At 34.6% G+C, this 25,971-nt stretch overlaps 2 protein-coding genes, 1 long non-coding RNA gene and 1 other non-coding gene across 4 annotated transcripts; 2 read left to right on the top strand and 2 right to left on the bottom strand.

Annotated features, from left to right (window-relative positions):
• Window positions 1–1,732: 1,732 nt before the first annotated feature.
• LOC133037884 (uncharacterized) lies at window positions 1,733–2,531 on the top strand. The gene is made up of 2 exons (XR_009687870.1): window positions 1,733–1,792; window positions 2,287–2,531. It is a non-coding gene; the product is annotated as an uncharacterized LOC133037884 (long non-coding RNA).
• Window positions 2,532–6,896: 4,365 nt separating this feature from the next.
• LOC133038597 (small nucleolar RNA R71) lies at window positions 6,897–7,003 on the top strand. The gene has a single exon (XR_009688095.1). It is a non-coding gene; the product is annotated as a small nucleolar RNA R71 (small nucleolar RNA).
• Window positions 7,004–10,183: 3,180 nt separating this feature from the next.
• Window positions 10,184–10,615, bottom strand: LOC133038296 (uncharacterized). Its single transcript, XM_061116396.1, has one exon. It carries the CDS (start codon window positions 10,613–10,615, stop codon window positions 10,184–10,186), a length of 432 nt encoding a protein of 143 aa, XP_060972379.1.
• A 10,608-nt stretch (window positions 10,616–21,223) lies between these two features.
• LOC115716985 (protein STAY-GREEN homolog, chloroplastic) lies at window positions 21,224–22,971 on the bottom strand. Its single transcript, XM_030645910.2, has 4 exons — window positions 22,466–22,971; window positions 22,204–22,377; window positions 21,808–21,975; window positions 21,224–21,723 (listed from the first exon to the last, which is right to left on the bottom strand). Exons 1-4 carry the CDS (start codon window positions 22,598–22,600, stop codon window positions 21,430–21,432), a joined length of 771 nt encoding a protein of 256 aa, XP_030501770.2. The 5' UTR covers window positions 22,601–22,971; the 3' UTR covers window positions 21,224–21,429.
• Window positions 22,972–25,971: the final 3,000 nt, after the last annotated feature.

The raw sequence follows: 25,971 nt of genomic DNA, 5'->3' as shown, positions 1-25,971 counted from the left end.
ACCTATAAAAGGGGTGCGTAGATTTGGAAAGAAAGGAAAGTTGAGCCCTAGATACATTGGTCCTTTTGAGATACTGGAGCGGATAGGACAGGTGGCCTATCGATTAGCTTTACCACCCGCGTTATCCGGGGTGCATAATGTCTTCCATATCTCTATGTTGAGAAAGTACGTGTCAGATCTGACACATGTTTTGAGTTACGATGATATTGAGCTCCAGACAGACTTATCTTATAATGAACAACCTATCCAGATTTTAGACAGAAAGGAGAAAGTACTTCGAAATAAAACGATCCCTCTGGTTAAAGTCCTATGGAGGAATAGTAAAGTTGAGGAAGCGACTTGGGAATTAGAGTCACAGATACGGGAGTTGTATCCCGAGTTATTCAGGTAAATTTCGAGGACGAAATTCTTATAAGGAGGGGATGGTTGTAATATCCCAATAAGCTTAATAATTAATAATTAGGGTTTATATTTATATTATGAGTTAACCAGGTAATGAGTGGGATGATAATCCAACTAATTTAGTTCAACATAAAATTTTAAATTTGCTATAAGTGGATAAATAAGCGTGATTTTTAAATTACGGAGATTTATATAGTATGTGTGAATGTAATATGAACTATATGTGGAATAAAAATATTTTCAGGTTTGACAACCTTGGAGACTCGATCGGGGGCTAGAAATGTCATAACAGGCTTAATTGATAGAATTAATGAGAATATTTTGATAAATTGATAATATAGGTATTAGGATAATTAGGAGTATGTAGAATTTAATGTAGCGCTCTAGAAGTAAAAGTTTCTTAGTAACTAAGAAATAATAAAATAATTATTAATAATAAAATTTTTATTAATATTATATTATTATTATTATTATTATTATTATTATTATTATTATTATTAACGTTAAAAAAATTTGAATACGATATATATATATATATTATTAAGTTATATATATATAACTTATCAGAGAACAGAGACGAACCCTCGTTTCTCTCCTTCAACCAAATTTTCTCATTTTATATCCATTTTCTTTGATTTTCAATCCAAAACTTAGCGATCTAAGCTCCGGTAGTAGCAGGATAGCGAATTCTCAGAGCGAAGAAGCTTAAGGTAAGGTTTAATTTCGTTTTAAGTTTAATAACAATTGGTTTCGTATAGGGGTTTTGTGAATTAGAATAGTTATGAAGGTTCTGACCTTATAGGATTGTTCTCGGGTAGTCATGGGACTAGTTCCGATGTTTTCTTGTTGAAATTGAAGTAGTTTTGGGTTAGAAATCAAGTTTGGAACTTTTTAAAGCTTAGTCCGAGCGTTAATGGCGTTTTCCATTTAAGGGCTCGATTTTAACTTCTGTTACATAAGAATGATAGTATTCATGGTATATATGTGCCCTGTGAAGTTTGGAGTGATTTGGATAAGTTTTGGTAGTGTTTCGGTGAGTGCGAAAATTGAGATTTTCGTGTTTCATAGTTTTTAGAAATTCATAGGAGATCAGAAATCGTATTTTTATCATAACTTTTCACTCGGGTGTCTATTTTGGACGTTCTATATACCGTTTCGAAGCTTGCGACGAGCTCTACAATATGGTGTATATTTTAGAGCCAAAATATAAGTTTTATTTTAGTGTATTATACCACAGAGTTTGGTAGAAAATCCTAAGATTGTCTTACGCGAGTGTTAAGTGGTGTTTTGGGATAAACACTTATTGATTTACTATTGTTATGACATAGTGCCCGAGATTATCGATCGTTCTCCAAGCAGGTCGGCCAACATACCTGATCCGGAACTTGAGGTAAGAAAAGTATAATGTACCACATGGCATGACATGTTCTGAAATTGTCGATTGTCTGATTAGGCAATGATAATGTAATGATACTATGGACACGATATATGGGCTCACCTGATTAGGTGATGCAATACATTTGGCGACGTACCAGGCAAAGGTACGGGCGTCAGTGGCATATGATGAGTACCGAGCGTAGGTACGAGATCGTCTGATTAGGCGATGCGATATATTAGCGTCAAGTTGTGGCACGGGCTCACCTGATTAGGTGATGCAATGATATTATATATGATATTGCATTATGACACGGGCTTGCTTGATTAGGCAATACAAATATATGAGCATATCTGTTTCTATGCATGTGATTGATTATATTACCTACTGTTGAATGTTATAGTTTAATCATTTTGTGATAATGAAATGTATAATTAGCTATTTAATGTATCCTTCTTTATTACTTTTCTTGCTGAGTCTATGTGACTCACGGGTGCTTTGTGGCGCAGGTAAGGGCAAGGCAAAGTTAGAACAACCATGAGATGGCGATCTTCTCCAGCAATGTACATATTGACCCCACCAGCTTGCGTGTTGAGTTGACAGGAGTTGTTTTAGACTGGTTGTGTCTTGTGTCTGCTGTATTTTGAATTGTATTTTGAACTGTTGTTGTATATCATCTTTTGGATAAATCTTTTATAACAGGGATTTCCGGAACTCCTTTTTACTGCCGTTATAATGTCCGTTTTTAGTATTTTATTTTAGTCAAGTTTTTATTATCCTCACAGTTTTTAATAATTAATTACTATATTAGTATTAAACTAGTTTTATAAATTCACACACGTGGCGTTCCTATAGATTAGGGCGTTACAAATAACATCCTATGGCCGGCCACACTAGGAATTTACCATTTATTTTTCTGTTATTTGTTGCTATTCTTTATAAACGCTACGCAAGTATACGCAATCAAGTAGTAAATCTCACACAGGTGAGGTCGATCCCACAGGGAATTGGATTAAATACCACTAAATTATACTTATGATTCTATTCAGTAAATCGGAAGCAATTATGATTTAAAAACAGTAAAATATGAAAGAAATTCAGAAAACTTAATAACACAATTTAAAGTTGAGCAAGATGAGATAATAGGGAGGAGAATCCTGTTGTTGTTTACCCAAATCGTTAATGATTAATTACTATCCTATTCTTGGAGTGAATGACAGATTATGAAATAACCTAGCTCCTTTCAGATCTTCTAGATTCTAAACCACATGTTATCTAATTAATTCCTTAATTAAACTAACATGAAATCAGCATTAAGTAATAATCTACTCGTCACATAAGTCATGCAAATACTTTCGTTTCACATAGAACATTGATTATCTTAATTTTAGCATTCTCAATTCTCACTTTTCAGATTTCGAATTGAGATCATAGAGCATGCACAAGGTGATCAATCTTAAACATGAAATTAAGAACAAATTAAGATAATTTCACACACAAGAATTGAGGAATGGTAATTAAACATTAACTAGGCAAAACATTAAACAACAATCATCATCCTCCCTAAATGGGAAATTTAGTTCAAAAACAAATCCATAACCATTCCTATAGCATTATTCAACATAAAGAAATTAAAGAGGAATAAAGAAAAGAACTGTTGGTGGATGAATTCTGGATCTTCACTTCAATCTCTGTGCTCTTCCCGTCGCTCTCACCGTATTTTAGGGTTTCTGATCGCTCCCCCAGACTTCCAATCGCAGTTTTCTATTTATAGCTGAAATTTAGGGTTCGATGGACGAAAATGCCCCTGGTCCGTACGGGATCTCGCCGCGGCTAAGCTTCCTCTCGCCGCGGCGAGATAATTGAAAATAAGGGGTCTCTCTGTATCTTTTAAATGGCCGCGGCGAGCCTCTTCATCGCCGCGGCGACTGAAGCCTCCTAGAATTTCGAAATCTAGCCGCGGCCAGGTTGTGTTTAGCCGCGGCCAGATGTGCACAATTACTCAGAAATTGTGTTTTCTTCGGCTCAGCACATCTTTTAACGAATTTCTGCACCCGAGACCTCTTTTATTCCAAAGAACCTGAAAACATAGAAAACAAGCGTAATTCCGTCCCAACACAGCTAAAAACGCACATAAATTAGATCCAAAACATAGGCTAAAAATAGCCTAACAACTCCCCCAAACTGACTCTTTACTCGTCCCCGAGTAAACTAGGACTAAACTAAACAAACTGACAATGATAGCTAAACTTTCCAACAATTTAATTGTTACCACCACCTGCACAACTTCAATCCATCAATAACCAGAATTTCAACTTGCCAACTCTAAGAACTAAGTTGAATGTGCAATTTACAAGTAAGTAATTCATACAAACATAAAACATCGCAATTGCCATCAATATCACAACTGTTCTAAACTTTCCAACATCCCACTAACACATGATCAATAATTTTGAACGACATACCTCTCTCCACTAATGTTGACAAATTTCTATTTGGAATCAATAGGTCTTTTTCGGTTAACATCGCATGGCTTAGGTACATGGGTAGGTGAGAAGTCATTTAGGCTATACTATACCATAAGCACTATTAACCAAACAAGCTTAGACATTTATTTTGCTTTCTTTCCATATATCCCAAAAACAGAAATAAGAGATTGCAATTTTTCTTATGTGTGTACCTCATAATTTTCTTAACTTTTTTTCTTCAAGAAGACATTTTTCTTTTTTTCTTTCTTTCTTCTTTTTCATAGGCACAACACACAATATTATTCTTTTTTTCAATCTCTCATTCCTACACTTTATTTTTCCACTTACAGCACTTATCCCCCCAAACTTGCTTCAAGGCTCATGGCATAATAAGGTATGTTCAGGGTGAAAAGAGTTTAAGATACAAATTCAGCTCAGTTAAGTGGTGAAAATTTTTTAAAACAGGCTAAGGCTCAACTTTGGGTATACTATGGTAAATATTTCTAGGTAGGCTTGAAAGGCTCAATCGTTCCAAAGAAAACTTGCCTAAATCACTTTCCAAACAAAATAAATATCAAGGATTTCGCTTCAAGAGAGTATGTCATACAAATTCTATTCCATGTACAATCAATCATTCCACAAACCAAATAGAACAGAGGTGATATGTGAGAATAGCAAATGTTTTAAATCTACATGAATCACTTCCTAGCACACATCCATCTTAATTCAAACAGTTGCAAGTCAAGCACACAGTTATGTTTTAATCCATTGCACAAGTGAATAACAACAATTCAATCAATCTTTCAATTTAGCTATCACACAAGACTAAAAACTAAAACAAACTAAACTAAAACAAATAAACGCGCGAAAAAAATTTAAGTTCCCCCCCCCCCCAAACTAAAAATGCACATTGTCCCCAATGTGTGAAAATAAACCAGGGTGGGAGAAACTTACCTGAGCCCCTTCAGAAGGGATCAAGTCCACCCTTTGCATCCAAAAGAGCCCTCGTACTAAATGAAGAAAATTTACCACCAATAGTGTTGATTTCAGAGTTTTGCACAAGAGTAAGCTCACCTTCAGAACTACCACACATCAATCTTTTCCAACGACGCTGAATCGTTCGAAGTCGCTCTTTAGGCTTTGCTTTCTTCTTATCAGTTTTAACAAAAGAACCCTTCACCACCTCAATCTTGCAACAGGTAGGAATGTCAGTTGGGGCAAAAACATTAAAATTGACCTCTTCATCTTGCACTCGCAACTTTAACTCCCCCTTTTGAACATCTATTAATGCTCGCCCCGTGGCTAAGAATGGTCTTCCCAAAATAATGGGAATAGTTGAATCTTCCTCCATATCAAGAATTAGGAAATCAGCAGGGAAGATAAACTTACCAACCTTCACCAGTACATCTTCAATTATCCCACGAGGATGAGTCAGAGAACGATCCGCTAGTTGTAAAGTCACTGTTGTGGGCTTTGCTTTTCCCAATCCTAGCCTTTTGAAGACAGACAAAGGCATTAGATTAATGCTTGCTCCCAGATCACATAGAGCTTTAGTTTCCACCGAACCCCCTATAGAGCATGGAATATTGAAACTACCCGGATCTTTAAGCTTGGGCGGTAGTTTCTTTTGCAAAATGGCGCTACACTCCTCAGTTAATGCCACTGTTTCATAGTCCTCCATTTTTCTCTTCTTAGACAATATCTCCTTCATGAACTTCACATAACGGGGCATTTGTTCCAAGGCTTCAGCAAAAGGAATGTTGATGTGTAGTCTTTTGAAGACCTCTAGGAATTTTGTAAACTGCTTGTCTAGATTGGTCTTTCGGAGTCTCTGAGGATAAGGTATCTTCACATGATGATCAATACTGATTGGTGGAGACTGTTGTGGTGGTCCAGGGCTACCAGTAGCCTTCTTTTCCTTTGGTGCCGGTGTCTGTGCCTGTTGATCCTGAACCCCATCTTCAACTGGTTGCTTGCCACTAGGTCCTTCATAACTCTTTCCACTCCTCAAGGAAATTGCTTTACATTGCTCTTTTCCTTTTGCCTCACTAGTGCTAGGTGAATTTCCTTGAGCTTGGTTTGCCACTTGAGTAGACAATTGTTCCATTTGAGTTTCTAGAGTTTTAATAGAGGCTCTAGTTTCCATCATGAATTGGAGCAATAAATCAGCTTGGATATTGGAGCCTCCACTAGGACTTTGTTGTTGGTTTTGTTGGGGCTGATTTCTCTGCTGGTAGAACCCCTGTTGGTTGTGCCCATAATTATTATTTTGGGAGTAGTTCCCAATGGCTTTTTCTTGATCCATTGGCAAATTATCCACATCTGCCTGACACTCTGAAAAGTGATGGTTGCCTCCACATATCTCACAAATAACTTGGGCTTGTTTAGCTTGCCCTGCAATCAGCTTTGTCAAGGCCTCAACTTGAGCTGTCAACTTTGTGATGGCATCAACCTCTAGCACACCAGCTACTTTCTTAGTTTGACTCCTTTCGGTTGGCCACTGCTGATTATTTAGAGCCATCTCCTCCAATAGATCGTAAGCCTCATTAGCACTCTTTCTCATAAAAGCTCCACCAGCTGCTGCATCTATCAGAGTTCTAGTGTTACCAACCAACCCGTTGTAGAAATTGTGAACCAGCATCCACTTTTCTATGCCATGATGAGGGCATTTTCCGATTAGATCTTTAAACCTCTCCCAAGCCTCATGGAGAGATTCATTATCTTGCTGACAGAAGTTGTTTATTTCTCCTCGCAGCTTTGCAGACTTTGCTGGAGGGAAGAATTTAGACAGAAATTTTGTTGCTAAGTCTGTCCATGTTGCTATAGAATTTGGTGGCAAGGAGATCAACCAACTCTTGGCTCGCGCTCTCAGTGAGAATGGAAACAGTCTCAAACGGATGGCGTCATCACTAACCCCATTGACTTTGAAGGTCTGACATAACTCCATGAAGTTCGATAGATGCAGATTGGGGTCTTCAGAAGGGAGTCCACCAAACTGGACTGAAGACTGCACCATTTGTAGTATGGCAGGCTTGATTTCGAAGTTGTTAGCATCCACTGCCGGTGGCCTAATGCATGACTGAACCCCCGTAAGAGTTGGGAGAATGTAATCTCTCAAGCTACGGCCATTAGCTTGATCTTCCACGGCACCTCCATTATTACCGTTATTACCCCCATTGTTTCCAGCATTATTGTTCACATTGGCAGCCATGATCTTTGATGTTTCAGCAGTTGCTGAAACTCTTTCTTGCCTCTTGTTCTTTCGATTCCTCCTGCAAGTTTTCTCGATTTCAGGATCAACTGGTAATATGACTGTTTGTCCTTGACGGCGCATGCACTTAGGATTCCTGAAATAGATCAAGAAATTATTGCAAGAAAAAGGTTAGAAAATCAGTAAGAGAAAATATACCAAAGTAGAAGTTAGTATAATTTTATGTAATATTAATCTTTAACAATTCCCCGGCAACGGCGCCAAAAACTTGTTGCTATTCTTTATAAACGCTACGCAAGTATACGCAATCAAGTAGTAAATCTAACACAGGTGAGGTCGATCCCACAGGAAATTGGATTAAATACCACTAAATTATACTTATGATTCTATTCAGTAAATCGGAAGCAATTATGATTTAAAAACAGTAAAATATGAAAGAAATTCAGAAAACTTAATAACACAATTTAAAGTTGAGCAAGATGAGATAATAGGGAGGAGAATCCTGTTGTTGTTTACCCAAATCGTTAATGATTAATTACTATCCTATTCTTGGAGTGAATGACAGATTATGAAATAACCTAGCTCCTTTCAGATCTTCTAGATTCTAAACCACATGTTATCTAATTAATTCCTTAATTAAACTAACATGAAATCAGCATTAAGTAATAATCTACTCGTCACATAAGTCATGCAAATACTTTCGTTTCACATAGAACATTGATTATCTTAATTTTAGCATTCTCAATTCTCACTTTTCAGATTTCGAATTGAGATCATAGAGCATGCACAAGGTGATCAATCTTAAACATGAAATTAAGAACAAATTAAGATAATTTCACACACAAGAATTGAGGAATGGTAATTAAACATTAACTAGGCAAAACATTAAACAACAATCATCATCCTCCCTAAATGGGAAATTTAGTTCAAAAACAAATCCATAACCATTCCTATAGCATTATTCAACATAAAGAAATTAAAGAGGAATAAAGAAAAGAACTGTTGGTGGATGAATTCTGGATCTTCACTTCAATCTCTGTGCTCTTCCTGCCGCTCTCAGCTGTATTTTAGGGTTTCTGATCGCTCCCCCAGACTTCCAATCGCAGTTTTCTATTTATAGCTGAAATTTAGGGTTCGATGGACGAAAATGCCCCTGGTCCGTACGGGATCTCGCCGCGGCTAAGCTTCCTCTCGCCGCGGCGAGATAATTGAAAATAAGGGGTCTCTCTGTATCTTTTAAATGGCCGCGGCGAGCCTCTTCATCGCCGCGACGACTGAAGCCTCCTAGAATTTCGAAATCTAGCCGCGGCCAGGTTGTGTTTAGCCGCGGCCAGATGTGCACAATTACTCAGAAATTGTGTTTTCTTCGGCTCAGCACATCTTTTAACGAATTTCTGCACCCGAGACCTCTTTTATTCCAAAGAACCTGAAAACATAGAAAACAAGCGTAATTCCGTCCCAACACAGCTAAAAACGCACATAAATTAGATCCAAAACATAGGCTAAAAATAGCCTAACATTATTTTAATGCCAAATAAATCTAACCTAAACCTAGGTGGTTACCTATAAATAGGTAGTGATGGCTTCAGGAAAAGATGATGCATCTCATTCCTTCAGAGAAAAATTCTAAGCCTTCTACCTATACCCTAACCGCCACCCTCTTCCTCTCTTTTCTTCTTCTTCAATTTTTGAACCTTGAGTGATAGAGTGAGTGCGCACACACATCAAGTGGTATCTCAATCATAGTGTGTAAGACTGTGAAGAATCCAACCAACAAGAAGGAAAATCGGGCTTAAGAAGGAGAGAAAGAGATCCAGGTTCAAATCTTGGTGATGCTCTGCTACAGAAAGGAATCAAGGGTTAGACATCTGAACGGAAGGAGTCATTATATTTTGCTGCACCCAATGTAAGGTTTTCTTAAACCCTTATGTGTTTATTTCATTGTTTTAGAATTCATATTAGGATGTTAATGAAACATACTTGTTAGTAAATCTAGATCGTGGTAAAATATTTCCAACAGTTTAATCCCGAGATACTTCAAAGGGAAAGATCCCTCCTCCATATCAATAATGTCCAGCAGACTCTTTTTGATTTCAGTCGAAATTCCCCCAAAATAAATGGAGGATTTTCATTTGTTAGTAGCTAAACCCGTGGCATTGCAAAATTTCGCAAAAGTTTCATTAATTATGGTAAGAGAAGAGGCATTACCCTTGTAAAAAATAACCATATCATCAGCAAAACAGAGATTGATGAGTTTCAATTGCTTACACATTGGGTGATACCTGAAGCCATTAGATCTTGAAGCAAGAGATAACATCCGGGTGAGGTATTCCATAACAGGCACAAAAAGGAGGGGGGAAATGGGGTCTCCTTGATGAGGAACTTTTTTTTTCCTTGAAATGAACCATGCAATCTTCCATTCATCATCAGAGTATATGAGGTACCACAAAGGAAAACCAGGATCCACTTAATGAACTCGGTTGGGAAACACAAGCCATTAGTAAGTTTGAGATGAATTGCCAATCAACCGTATCATAAGCCTTGCTAAAATCAATCTTCATCAAGCAACAAGACGACAAATTTTTCCTAGTGTAGCCTTTGAGCAAATCCGTAAAAATAAGAATATTATGAGCAAGCAATCTTTTCTTGATAAACGCTCATTGATTTCTATGGACAAGAGAGGGTAAGACCTCACTCAATCTAGAACACAACAGCTTGGAAATACATTTATAAAGTGTTGCAACAAGCAATATGCCTGTAGTACACCGCTGAAGCAGGGTTGTTTGATTTAGGAATCAAAGATATGGTGGTTCTGTTCATGACCTTTAGAATCAACCCTATCTCAAAAAAGGAAAGGATTGCATCAGAAATTTCATCTCCTATTTCAAACCAAAGCCCCTTAAAAAAGCTAGCACCAAAATCGTCTGGTCGCAGACTTTTAAGTTGGTTAATGCTGAACATGGCATCCTTTACTTCTTTTTTCGAAAAGAGTCTAGTGATTTGGATTTGTTGCTGTAAAGACAACTTGTGTCCATGATCTAAACATTCTTCATTAAGCCTGCTTGAAGCCAAACTTTTAGCCCCCATGAAATTCCTAAAATGTTCAAAATAGTGGTTAATGACACTATCATAGTCATCGATAACCACACCATCAACCATATAGGTGGTTATGCGGTTAACATCCTTTCTTTTCTTTAAACTAGCATGAAAGAACTTGGAGTTGTCATTGTGACAGTCAGTAGTCCCGTGATCCGTAAGGGGAAATACCGGGTAAGCTGTGCAATCCCACACCGCCTGGGGAAGGTCAAGTGGGATTATTCTGAGACTGTGTAGGTATGGGACTACACAGTTGAAGAGAGCTTAAATGGATTGATTGGTACTACCTATGTCAACAAGGTGCATCTTGTTTTTCGGTAGCCCATCTCGAAAGAACTCCACAGTTAAGCGTGCTTGGCCTTGGAGCAATTTCAAGGATGGGTGACCTCCTGGGAAGTTTTCCCAGGATGCGTGTGAGTGAGGACAAAGCACGCTGGAAACACTTGTGTTGGTCTGTAGGGTCAGTCATCAATCCAGGAAGCAGCCAGAGTGACGTACTCGTGTATAAGAGCCATTCATTCCGTGGGTGTAAGGGCCCAATGGAGGCTTGAAGCGGGGACGTTACAAATGGTATCAGAGCCTTGACCCAGCCGGAAGTGTGGTCGACGAGGACGTCGGACCTCGTAAGGGGGGGTGATTGTGACAGTCAGTAGTCCCGTGATCCGTAAGGGGAAATACCGGGTAAGCTGTGCAATCCCACACCGCCTGGGGAAGGTCAAGTGGGATTATTCTGAGACTGTGTAGGTATGGGACTACACAGTTGAAGAGAGCTTAAATGGATTGATTGGTACTACCTATGTCAACAAGGTGCATCTTGTTTTTCGGTAGCCCATCTCGAAAGAACTCCACAGTTAAGCGTGCTTGGCCTTGGAGCAATTTCAAGGATGGGTGACCTCCTGGGAAGTTTTCCCAGGATGCGTGTGAGTGAGGACAAAGCACGCTGGAAACACTTGTGTTGGTCTGTAGGGTCAGTCATCAATCCAGGAAGCAGCCAGAGTGACGTACTCGTGTATAAGAGCCATTCATTCCGTGGGTGTAAGGGCCCAATGGAGGCTTGAAGCGGGGACGTTACAGTCATCACCATAACGAAGCCAATTGATTTTGCTAAGTTGTTGCATATAGTTGGCATATCTTTTATGGGCTGTTTCAAATTGCTCCTTAGAGGCTTGTTCTTCAGCATGCAAGGTGATATTTGTAGGATTACTAGCAAGACACATCAGGGTAGTATTGTAATCATCTTTGGCTAATTGATAGATCTGGGTAATATCGCCAAATTCCTCCATGCTAAAGCCCTTAAGACAGTGTTTCAGTCTATTGAGTTTGCCCATGATTTTGCTGAGGTCTTTGCCCATCATTCTTTTACTCCAGTTAGCCATCACAGTATCTTTGAAGCTAGGGTGATCCATCCAAAAGTTGCAACAGTTTACAACCCATTTTGCCTATTTCTAACTTCTTGATAACACAATAGTTGTGGTCTGAGCAAGTGTCCCAACTATAAACTCCCTCGATGTTGGGGAAGAGATCGAACCAACTTTCATTCTTGAAGACTCTATCAAGTTTAGAAAAAAATCCTATCACACTGTTCATGTTTGTTAGACCAAGTAAAATTGGAACCGGTGCATTTTAAAGCATCAACCTATCCCCAAGAGAGCCAATTTTGAGCATCCGCAACTTCTGAATGAGCCACTGCTTTACCCCCAACTCTGTCCTCCATATTGAACATAGCATTAAAATCTCCCAAGATCAACCAAAAAATCTTTAAATGCCCAAAACCACTTAGAGAGTCCCATAATGATCTCCTTTCACCAACAATATTCAAACCATACACAGCAGTGAGAATAAATATATAATTCAAGCCCACTACCTTTATTTTACAATGAACAAACTGCTCATCATCTTCCAAAACTTCCACATGACGAACTGCTTTTGTCAGAGAACAAGCAGCCTAACCTCAACAATAATACTAGTGTAATAACTCTAGTTGAGGAAATTATTATTTATCATCTTTTTGTTGGGAATATTTTACCACGATCTAGATTTACTAACATGTATGTTGAATTAACATCCTAAATATGAATTCACTAAAACAATGAAATAAACACATAAGGGTTTAAGAAAACCTTACATTGATTGCAGCAGAATATAATGACTCATTCCGTTCAAGATCTATAGCCATTGATTCCTTTCTGTAGCAGAGCATTATCAAGATCTGAACCTGGATCTCTTTCTCCCCTTCGGGTTTGGTTACCACCGTCTTACTCACTATGATTGAGTACTTGACTTGCAATGTGTGGGCATGTCACTCACTCACTATAGGCCGAAATAGGAAGAATAATGAAGGAGGTGAAATCTCTATAGAAGGAACTCTCTCATCTAGGTTTGGTTGAATAGTCAAGATGACATTAGTTTGACAAAGTGTTAAAGTGTGGATGAGATGAGAGCATCATGTTCCTTCTATAGTGTTTCAACTAGGGCTTAGGATTGAATTATATGGATTAAAAAAAGAATAAAATATTAGGAAAAATTCCACACTTGGCTGTACACTTTAGTGAGCCAATTACTAGTTACAATTTTGCCACTTTTTCAACCACTTATTCTTCTTTTCAATAATACTATATTTTCCAATTCAATCCTTATAAATGCCAAAACTATTTATTTAATAATTATAATTAATTACTAAATAAAATTGCCATTTATGTAATTTATTAATTAGACCATACAAAGTCTCTTAATTAACAAATTGACTCCAAAATCTCTTTTCTTCACAATTAAGTCCTTGCTTATTGAAAATTCATAAATAAGACATAGTCTAATTTTAGAATTATAATTGATTAATTAAAATCAATTAACTGAGTCTGCAAGCAGTATTATCTCAACTAATGAGGGGACCATGGGCCTATATAACCGAGCTTTCAATAAGTAGATCTAGAATTCACCAAGTAAATTCTCAACTTATTAATTCCTCATTGAACCACTATAGAACTTGGAATTGAATACACTCTCAGTTATATAGAATGCTCTATATCTACCACGATATAGATACGTTATGATTATCCATTGTTACAATCTTAATAGTCAAGGATCCTCTATAGATGATCTACACTGAATAGGGACAAATTTACCGTTCTACCCTTCAATGTATTTTATGTTGGAAATTATTTTACCAGGATCTTAGATCTACTCACAAGTATGTTGATTAACACCCTATATATGAACTTCTAAAACGATTATAAATAAACACATATAAGGTATGAGAAATCTTACATTGGGTGCAGCGGAATAATATGTCTCCTTCCCCTCAGATCTCTAACCCTTGTATCCTTTTTGTCGCAGAGTATTATCAAGATCTGAGCTCGAATGTCTTTCTTGTTGAATTGCTTTCTTCACGATCTTCCACACTATGATTGAGGTACTACTTGCTGTGTGTGGGCACTACTCTATCACTAAGAGGGTTCGAAACAATCAAGGAAGAAGAAGAAAGAAGAGTGGCGGTTAGGTTTAGTGTGATGACTCAGGTTTTTCTCTGAAAGGAATAAGATGCAAAAGTTACTTTTTCCTGAAGCCATCACTATCTATTTATAGCATGCCACATAGGGTTAGGTTTGAATTATTTGGCATTAAAATAATGAAAATATTAAATGATAAAGCCTACATAAGTGGCCGGCCATGGCTTAGTGGATTTGGGCCTCACTTTTGTAATTTTGCTGTTTTATCATTTCTGCATCTCATTTTCTCAAAAACGCCAATTTTCAAATTCAACCATTTAAATGTCAATTTCAACTATTTAATAACTATAAATAATTATTAAATAATATTTTCATTTATCATATTTATTAATTAGACCAAACAAAGCATCTCAATTAACAAATATACCCTAGAAACTCTTTCTTTACAGTTTCGCCCTTGCTTAGTGAAAAATTCACAAATAGACATAGTCTAATTTGAGAATTATAATTGATTAATCAAAACCAATTAAATGAGTCTTACAAGTAGTATTGTCTCAACTAGTGTGGGGACCATGGGTCTATATATTTGAGCTTCCAATAAGCAGATCAAGAATTTACATCTTAAATTCACTAACTTATTAATTCTTCGTTGAATCCACGCATAGAACTTAGAATTGCACTCTCAGTATATAGAACGCTCTATATGTTCCACCATATCGACACGCCATTAGTTATCCATTGTTATAATCCTAATTTGATCAATGATCCTCTATATAGATGATCTACACTGTAAATGGATTAGATTACCGTAACACCCTACAATGTATTTTATCCTAAAAACACTTAACCCCGTATAAATGATATTTCAGCTAAGTGAAATGAGTACTCCACCATTTATTTTTGTTTGGTCAAGCTCGAAGGAAATCATCCTTTACTTTCTATTTGCCAGATAGAAGCTATAGATTCTATATTTATGTTAGCGCTCCCACTCAATTGCACTACCGTGTTCCCAAAATGTACGTATCACCCTGACCCAAAAGTAGGCTTAACTAACAAATCAAAGAACACGAATAACACTCTTGAGATTGAACCTAATCATATCAGGATTAAGATTATTTGATCTAGGATGAACTAGGTGATATTGACTTGAATAGATATTACGATAAGTTTAATAAATCTATGTCAAAGTTCAATATCGGTCCCTTCCGATGCATACTCCATGCATCCAACCCAAGCTTTACATTAACCAATGCTCTGGAAAGAACATAGCATTTCTCCAAATGCAAGTAAACTCTGTTGTAGATTGTCAAATCAGTAAAACCCCAGTGTTCTGATAAATCTAGGAATCTTTAATCACATAGTCATGTTTACTTTCCACTGTGTTGACAACACAATAAACAGGATCAAGTATGTGAAAAGGGTTTGGATGAATTTATAAATCAAATAGACAAACAATTGATAAGGTGAACCAAAACATATAAATGAATGAAAAATACTTCTGTTTCTTTATTGATATTGTATAAAATGGATTACATTGAAATGGAGTTTTATTTAGGGCATAAAACCCAACAATTTATCCTTCAAACACTTAGCTACCTATGAATGATATTTCAGCAAACTAATATAATTACTGAAATGAGATCTCAATCATTTATCTCTATTCAGCCAAGCTTGAAGGAAATCATCGTTTCATTTCTATGTCCAGATAGAAACTACAGATTCCATATCTATGTTTAGCACTCCCACTCAATTGTACTATCATGTTTCCAAAATGTACATATCACTATCACCTAGACCAAAAGGTAGGCTTAACTAACAAATCAAAGAACACAAATAACACTCTTGAGATCGAACCTAACCATGTTAGGATTAAGATCCATATACCTAAGATCAACCAATGATATTGACTTAGAAAGATATAACAATAAGCTTATGATATCTTATCTAAGATCAATATCGGTCCCTTCCAATGTATACTCTATACATCCGATATTGGTAAACTTTGCCAATGCCCTGGAAAGGACATAACACTTATCCAAGGTGTAAGTATACCTATCGCTAATTATCATGCCAGTCTAACTCTAGTGAACTGACAAATCAGGAAATTAAAACTTTTGAACATATAATCATGATTATATTTTACTGTGCTGACAACACTATAATCATGAACAAATACATATGTTCTGGACTTAATAGAATTTATACATTAAACAATCATGAAATAAATCATGTGAACCATGCAACATAAGATGCGATTTCTGATCTTTATTAATTAATAAATCTGATTATATTGAAATGGGTTTTATTTAGGGCACAACCTTAATTTCCAAAAGCAAAGCTATCCCAACCTTATTCAAACGGCAAATATCTACATTAGACACTTGCTTATTGCCTTTATTCATGCCTCTAACGTTCCAACAAAGGATGTTACACCACTCCATCAGTCAAGGGGAGAGGAGCAGTCAGCTTCAATGGCTCAAGAAGAGCCTCAAAGGCATTAACAAAGGTTGTTAAAATATCCTTATTAGGCATGTCAAGCTGTGGTTTCATGCTATTCCTACGAGGTATAATCCATTGGTCATCTTGAACATGAGCTTGCATTTCCAGATTAGTTCCAGTAGTATCCACATAACTAAATGTCTCCCCTTTCTCCTCAGGAAAAATCTAATTCACCAAAGCTTCATCAGCAGCCACATTAGTAGTTGCTTGATCATGGTGTTCATCATTCTTCTTTTCTACAACTTTTTCTTAACTTGGTCTAGTTTGGTTTTTTTGATCCACACATACCCTTTCTCTTTAGCACAGGAACTGATATTATGACCTAGTAAGCCGGAGGTAGCACATGAAGTTGGCAGACATTCAAATTTGACTGACTGCTCCATGAGTTGGTTCTTTTCATTCACAAAACTGATGCTATTAGGAGGCTTCTCATTTATAGGCATATCCACAAGGACCCTAGCAAATCGAATCATCGACCCATCCCTAGTAATTTTGTCAATCATAATGGGATTACCAATGGTACTTACAAGAGCACTTAAGGTGTTTTTCCCCCAATATTGCAAAGTGAGGCCATTGAGGCGGATCCAAACAGGTACAGATTTTACTACGTTCATCGAATCAATATCAGTCGACCAAGGTCTGATGACTACCGGTTTCTTATCAAAGTGCACAACCCCTGTCTCCAAAATAATGCCCCTAGTAGCTTCGTCTCTGAAACTAACTAGAGTAAAGCCTGAATGTATTCTCACTATTCGATCAATTCCCAAGTTTCCCCATATCCATTTGGCAAAACCTTCAAATACTCGAAATGGCAGATTCGCCCCAAGAACCACATAAACAACTGAGCTTTTCTAGTGAGAAGCCTCAGATTCAACTTCATCCATATTAATTTATGCAATTAAATAGTCACCCTGTTTTAGGGGTTCAATAAATTCAAGTTTGGTAGAGGGAGTCCTTACCTGGTTAGCCTTGAAATTACTCCACGTCTCCTTTGCTGAAGTTTGGAAATCAGTAACCTCAGCCTCATCTGCCAAAGATTTGAAACTAGGCTTTGCATTTGGATCGATCATCAACACCTCGACGTTCAGTTGGATCGAGGGGGGCTCTTTCACTTGCTCCGGCAGCTTCAGCTCCAGCTCCACAAACCCTAAGGTCCGAATCTCAAGCTCCTGAAATTCTTTCTTTTTCCTACCCATGGAGAGAGAGAAGGAAGTCACACGTTTTTATAATGGATATTGAATGCAACTCTTCTTGGTGGAGCAGCATTAGGCGGTACTAATAAATATTATCTCTCAAAATTTAGCACATTTAGGATATTTATTGTGTTAGGTTAGAATTTCACTCTTTTTGAGTTTAAAGCTTCATTATAAATTATAATATATAAGACCATCTCCCATTCTAAAAGTTGAGCTATGTTATCCTCTGTATTCTGAAACAAAAAAATTGAAAAACTTTTTTACAAGCTCATCGTATATTCCTTCTTGAACGTACAAACGAAAAGTTGCCATGCAAACTTCTCCTAAGAAAACATATAAGATAGAATATTTAAAAATGTTATGTGTACGAAAATGACACTAATAATAATGTTATACCAAAAATAATTTTTATTAGAAGGATAAAAGTAGAGCACTATAAATGTAGTACTACTGCACACCTTGTTAAATAAGTTTCCCATAAGTTTGCTCTCAAACAACTCGGCCCTATCAGTTATTTTCTGGATTTTGAAGTCCAAAAAGACAATAATACAATTTATCTCACTCACCAAAAATATATCAAAGACTTATTAACTAGAACCAACATGCTGACAATCCAAGCCACAATCCACTCCATTGTGCTCCAATGCTAAACTAAACCATGACTTGGGTTCTTTTTTGCAGAATGCTATAGAATATAGAAGCATCATTGGGGCATTACAATATTTATGCCACTCCAGACCTGACATAGCCTTTGCTGTAAATTGACTTAGCCAATTCATGTCTCAACCTAACACAGAACATTGGGGAGCTTGTAAACGTGTTCTCAGATATTTGGTTGGCACTCAAAACCTTGGCCTCGCATTCAAACCGGCACAGGTTCTAAATCTCCAAGGCTTCACGGATGCTGATTGGGGTGGTTGTTCCATTGACAAGAAATCCACCTCTGGCTACAACATATTTCTAGGTGGTAATCTCATAAGTTGGTGCTCCAAAAAGCAACAAGTTGTTGCTAGATCCAGCACAGAATTCGAGTATAGGGCCCTAACCTTAGCAACTTCAAATCATGTGGTTGTAATCACTCCTTGATGAATTATCTCTCCTCATTTTTCAAACCCCTATTCTCTGGTGTGACAACATGGGAGCTGGCTCTCTTGCATCTAATCCCGTTTTTCATGCAAGAACCAAACATATTAAAGTGGATCTTCACTTCATCCAAGATCGAGTCTTAGCCAATAAGCTGGATGTACGCTATGTTGACTCAAGCAATCAGGTGGCTGATATTTTTACAAAACCTCGGAAGCTGAAGATGAGTCCATTCAAACTGAAGCAATTACTTAATGTTTTTGTATCACGTGTTAGTTAAATCAATTAGCCTTTTACTATTAAAGATTAGTTGTAAAATTTGTTACAGTTAGTTGGTTTAACTAACTCCTTTGTAATTGCTAACATACTTAATATATAAATACACTCACTGCCTGAATCGTTTCATATTGAGCAGTGACATTTCTCTCTCAAATTCCATCAAGTTCATTTCCCCTGTTTTTCTTTCTTTTCTTGTTCTGCTTCATTCTTCTTCACTGCATATAAAAGAGTTCATAACTTGAATTCTTCTGTAACTAACAGGATATAATGATAGAAAAAAATTCCAAGTGTTTTTCCAAAATTAGTTTATTCAATTACTTAATTTAAATTTGAACATAAACTTAAGATAATAAAGCGAAGTGAGTTAGGTTAAGTAAATGAGGTGTGGTTAAGTTCAAACCTATAAATAGAGCCTAAGACTTTCATTTCCACTAAACCTTTGTAGCAGAAGCTATCTATGGCTAGTTTTCTCCAAGTTGTACTTCTCTCTTCAAGATTTAAGCCTTACATCACCACCACCACCAATTTCACATTCAAATTTTTAGTGCTCTACCAAATTTCTTTTAGAATTTAAGGTATCATTTTGTAATTTTGGGTTTGTAGATTTAAGGTCAAAGTCTCATTTATATATATATATAGCATTATGATAAATTCTAATTAATACGTATAAAATTTAGATTTTTTTTTCGTAAGATAATCATTTCTCAAAGATCACTTTCATTGCAATCAATGTTAGGACTCCACATTCGAGGTAAGGAAATTAAGTAGAAACTTTTAAGTTTTTTGTATGAAATAATGTTCAATAGGAGTGAGAGTGAGGTATACGATTTCTATCTTCTTTTATTTGTTCATTATTATATTATGTTGTTTAAATATTAGACGGTACAATATGGATTTGCATTATTTAAGCAATAAATATGTACATGTAGTTTGAATAATGGATGGTACAATAAATTTACATTATTTAAATAAAGTTATGGTTATGATGTGTTGTGCTATTTAAATAATGTATAGTAGTTAAACATTATTTAAATTAGATGATTGTAACTTATGCGATGATTTGGCCGAGAAGATAATGATTAAATACTTGTCTGTTGGTTCTATATGGTAGATAGGGGGCCATTTAGTAGTGGGTATGATTTTACTGAACTCAGCTGTCCGCCATTTAGTCTAATAGCTCGGGTTTATTTGCCAAAGTTGGACTCAGGCATAATCAATTTTATGTGATTTAGCTTAGAATATAGTTATTAGTTACTAGTGATAAAATTAAGTTTATGTATTGCTATTTGTCTGAATATGTGCATGTACGTTCTAGTTGTGCTTTATTTTTATTTATATGACTACTTGACGCACATTTTCTTACTGAGTTTAGTAGCTCACCCTTATCAAATTACCATGTCCAGACCAAGGTAAATAAAAGTCTAGCAGGTCGGTGGCGAGTGGAAGTTTTAACGCCTGTGTGTGAACTCGCTGAGGGGCATATAACTGCCGACAGTCTAGGGCGCACTATTTATTTATTTACGCTATTAAAATTTATGTCACAATTATATTTATTTATTATATATTTTATCTTTTGTACAAAAACTAGCAAGTTGTAAATATTTTCAAGTATTAAATAAAAATACAACATTATGATTTTTCGCGTTTAACGCTTGTAAATAAAAATTAATATTTTTGTAAAATGTACGGGTATTACAGATTCAAACCTGAGGTCTCTTTTTGTGAGAAGAAGTATAAAACTATTAGATTATACTTATAACCACTTTTAAAATATATTTATTAATGCTAAAAATATGTGATTTATGATATTTTGGATTTAGTTTTTTTTCCTTATGTAATCTCATGTGTGTACATATAATAAAATTAATTAGCATATATTTTAAATAAAATAAATAAATATATAAAATTGATAAATATATTTTAAAAAAATATAAATACAATTGGATAACAAATATAAGATAATTGGATTGGTTGAGGTTGATTATTTATTGAATCAAATGTTGATTATTTATTGAATCAAATGTAACAACTAATCTGATTCTGTTAGATGGATTATAATTGGACTAGATGACTTTTTCTCCCATAAACTTTTAAGTTAATTTATCTATATAATTTTTGTTTTAAGAATAAGATGCCTACTTGTATTAATCTATATTTAAGTGGTATAATTAAGTAGGAATAACATTTGTTGATTAAAATTTGTGGAAGAAAGTATAACACGTATTTACAGTGTAAAATCGACAAATTTACAAAGCCCTACATTAATTAATCCAAAAAAATATATATTTATATTTATAATAACACACAAACCACGAGGTGAAACAACGCCGTTTAACTTTTGATGGCGTTTTTTGTGGGCCCAATTAATTTGAGTTCAATTGGAAACTTGTTCAGATTCAGACCACGAAATTGAGCTCATTGGAGGAAAGCAACAGTTACAATCTTCAACACACTTTTCAGGCAACTCCCAATTACTTGCGGGATTCAATTTCCTCAACTTCTTACTTTCAAAGTAGGGCCCATTCACAGCCTCCTTCAGTGGGCCCCAGCATTCCACCTTGTTGAACTCAGGAACATTCGAGTGAAAATAGACCCATACCAAAGCCTCCTGTAATTCTGGGTAATTGTTCAACAAATCTTCATCTCCATGAACAAAGGCTTTCAAAACCTATATTCCATTTTTCAAAATTAATTAACTATAAAGTTTTGATCTTTATGCTTTAAATGAAAGAAATAAAGAGATGTAAAGTACCACAGGAAGTTCTTTGCTGAAGATGAAGAATCTAAGCCTTGCACATAAGTCTAATAAAAAATGGCCTCCACTTATGTGACAATGAACATGAAGAGACATTTTTCCTTTGAATTTTTTCCACTCTGCAACAACTTCATCTCTTTGTAACTTATTATACCATCCCTGCAACTGTCACAATATTCAATCTCTAATCAATTAATTATAACCCCAAGTTTTCCTTTTTCTTTTCAAAAAAAAAAAAAAAATCACTTTTAGGAATTTCTGTTATGCTGTGTTCCCTCGTTTCCCCCTCTGTTTTTGGATCATATATATAAAAATAGAAGATCTGGCAACTGGGTTTTCTTTTTGGAATCATATGGATTAATTAAAATAAATAAATATGTGATTGGGTGCTACCTGAGAATTGTTTATAGTCTGGGATATGGCTAAGGTGAGTTTAGAGGTTATATCACTATGTGTGAGTGTATAAGTTCTTGGGAGATTCCCTGGGTGCTTCTTTTCATCCACTCCTAAGAAAAGAACCTTCAATTTTGATGCTTCAAATATAGCTGGCCCAAATAACCTCGCAACCTGACCAAAATTAATTAATCTAACATTAACTGTTAATTTCTTCCTAATAAATAAACAAATAAAGAAAAGAAAAGAAAGAGTGTTTTACAGGAACAATAGCTTGGTTCTTCTTCTTGTTGGATCTTCTTCTATTAGAAAAAAGAAAAGTTTGATGATGATCAATAAGAGAAGGCTTTAAATTCCTCAAAGGGGAGAGAGGTGTAGCAGCAGTTAATGAAGCCATCTCACCACACCGAACCACTTCTTTTCTCTATTTTTAGCTCCAGCTTTCTTACTAAGTTGCCAAAAATAGAATTATTGAATTATAATACTATACGCTTTTGAGTTGAAAAAAAAGATGTTATAAGTAATAATGAGTAGGTCCAATTTTTTAATTTTTTTCTAAATTCTATCTTTAGCTTGCTCTGGTTTTGGCTTTTGCTTTTGCTTTAGGGTTTTGGTTTGGTTTACTTGTGAGATCAGCAATCTGTTGGAATCAGTGACTTTAAAGATTTGTCCGTATGAGATTGGTTAAAAGAATTAGGTTGGGCATGATTTTGGGAGACCCCAATAATACTATTGCTTCGAAGCTTGTATCTCTAAATTGACCGGCCAAACTCATACAATTATTACTTGAATCTCTACGGTGACCACTAATATTAAAAGGAGTATTCTTAATTGGCACTAGTGGTATTTAATACTTTGTAGACGTGTTATTTTATGATTAGTTAGCGATAATTTATAAAAATTATTATATTAAACTAATAAATTTAATATTTAATTATAGCAATAGCAATATTGCGCTGGTAAAATAGAATTTACTTCTAATGTGTTGGCAAAAAGGGTTGACAAATCAACGTTGGTATTAGAATTTTTGCCAGCACAAAATGAAAAGTACTGGCAAAAATAACTTTTTCCAGCACGTAAATATACTAGTAAAAGTTAGATTTTAGTCACTGCAAATGTGCGCTGGTAAAACTTTGATCTTTTTGCCAGCATAGTTTGCAAAATACGTTGGTAAAAGTTACTTTTACTAGTGCAGTAGCGAACTGTGCTGGTAAAAGTAATATTTCTTATAGTGCTCTTTTTTGTATCCATTATGGGTTGCCCAATTCACCCTCACTCTCTACTTAAGTCTAACATATAATTTGCATTAATCTGAAGGTATAATTGAGACATCATCTATAAAAGTAGGTATATTTTAAAAATTATAAAAATAAAAGTAAAAATCAAAACATCTAAAATTAAATGAGTATACTATCTAATTTCCTCTTAGTATTTCTCTATTAAAAGTGTCTGGCATCTTGCTCAAGGGTACCCAAGACACCCAGGCCCAAAAAAACTCTTTAACAAAAATGCTTCAAATTTATTTTGTAAAAATACTATTTTTTTTATTTATTATTTATTAAAAAATATAACTACTTTTTTTTAAAAAAAAATATTTAATTTATTTTTTAAGATATTACATTTAATATTTATTAAAAAAATATCCAATTATATTTAAAAATTACTAAATTTAAAATTTTCACCATTATATATATATAAAAAAAAAACATAAAAAAATTCACATAAAAAAACTCAATTAAATTTTTTGGCCCAAAGCCCTCAATTGGCTTGAGACTTGCCTGACTATTATTGATGTAATTAAGTATGGATAATTTTCATAAATATGAGAATTGAGGGTATAGTTTACTTTTTTATGGCATAAATAAATAATACCATATGGTTACGGGTTTCTTTATTATTTTTTTTTTTTTACATTTATATGAGTTTTTTTATGTCATATTTTTGTAAGAAAATATGGAAATCTCATATTTGTAAAACAACAATAAGTCTTTTCGGAAAGTCATCAGTACCGAAAAAGTCACTGGAAAAGTAGTCGGCCCTGGAAAAATTACTGAAAAAGTTAATGTTGCCAGAAAAGTTATCGAAAAAGTCACCGTCACCAGAATAGTCGCCGAAAAAATCCCCGTCGCTCAAAAAGTCACTAGAAAAGTCACCAAAAGTAGATGTCTCAGATATAACTAAAAATATAACCGGTTCTATGAATAAAAAGTTATAACTCAAACCGGTTATAATTAAAATATAACCGGTTTTGTAACATAATAAATAAAAATAAATAACATAAAATAACTCAAACTAGTTATAATTAAAATAGAACCGGTTCTATAACAGCGTTATAATGAATAAAAACCAATAATACGAAATAACTCAAAACCGGTTATAACTAAAATAGAACCGGTTATATAACATAATGAATACAAACAAGTAACATGCAATAATTCAAACCGATTATAATTAAAAGTTCCTAAAACACTGAAACACAAATTAAAAACAAAACTAGTTCTGAGATAAAAAACCTCATAACACATAATATATCATAAAACTGATTATATTTTTTTAAAAAAAATATGGAGATCAATTTCAAAAAATATTGAGGCATAAATATGAAAAGAAATTGTTCCATAACAAAATAAATAAACACAAATAATAACACACAATAACTCAAATATAATATAAAAAAACCGATTATATTTATCAACTAGTTAAAAATTTAAGACAAAAAAATCGGTTTCGTAAAGCAACTATGATAAAAACTCACACACAAAAACCAGTTAAATAAAATAGCTCAAACAAAAACATTCATTCAACATGCTCCAACCCACCAAATAATTACACACATACCATATCTACCTCTAAAATATTCATTCATTATGTTATATAACCGGTTCTAATTTAGTTATAACCAGTTTAAGTTATTTCGTGCTATTTGTTTTTATTCATTAAAACATTGTTATAGAACTGGTTTCATTTTAATTATAATTAGTTTGAGTTATTTTATTTTATTTGTTTTTATTCATTATGTTACAGAATCGGTTATATATCAATTATAACTGGTTTGAGTTATTTATTTTTATTCATTATATTATAGAATCGGTTCTATTTTTGTTTATATTTGAGACATCTATTTCTTGTAACTTTTCCAGTGATTTTTTTCGATGACGGTAATTTTTCCGACGACGGTAACTTTTCTGAAGACAATAACTTTTTCGGTAACTTTTCCTGTGATTTTATCGGCAATGACAATCAATGACAATTTTTCGGGAGACTTTTCCTGCAAAGCTTATTATTGTTTACAAATATGAGATTTCTATCTTTTTTTTTTTTTTTACAAAAATATGGTATAAAAAAAGTCCATATAAATGTAAAAAACAAAAAAATTCATAACTCCTTAGCATTATTTATTTATACCATAAAAAAATAAACTTTTATAATCTTCTCATATATTGTGTGATTTCTATATTAAGTATCGAGTCTCATATAACTTAAAATAAATAACTTTTAAAGAATATCGATAACACTACATATAGAAAGTATTAAGTATTATTGGTGCCAAATAGTGATGTTCTTAAAATATTTGGAGTACCAAAATACTAGCACTATTATGATCACGTCATATAACTAATAGCAATTTTTTATAATTTTTATTAAATTAAAATAAGTAAAAACTAATATTAAATTAATATTATGCTAGGCACAAAATTCCCTTCAAAATTTCTCAATTAAAATACATGAATATTATTTACACTATCTTTTAAAAAATATACGACATAA

This window comes from Cannabis sativa, chromosome 5 (assembly GCF_029168945.1).
Source record: "Cannabis sativa cultivar Pink pepper isolate KNU-18-1 chromosome 5, ASM2916894v1, whole genome shotgun sequence".
NCBI classification, from domain to species: domain Eukaryota; kingdom Viridiplantae; phylum Streptophyta; class Magnoliopsida; order Rosales; family Cannabaceae; genus Cannabis; species Cannabis sativa.
The sequence above is the reverse complement of the archived record's forward strand: the minus strand, read 5'-3'. Positions and strand labels throughout refer to the sequence as shown.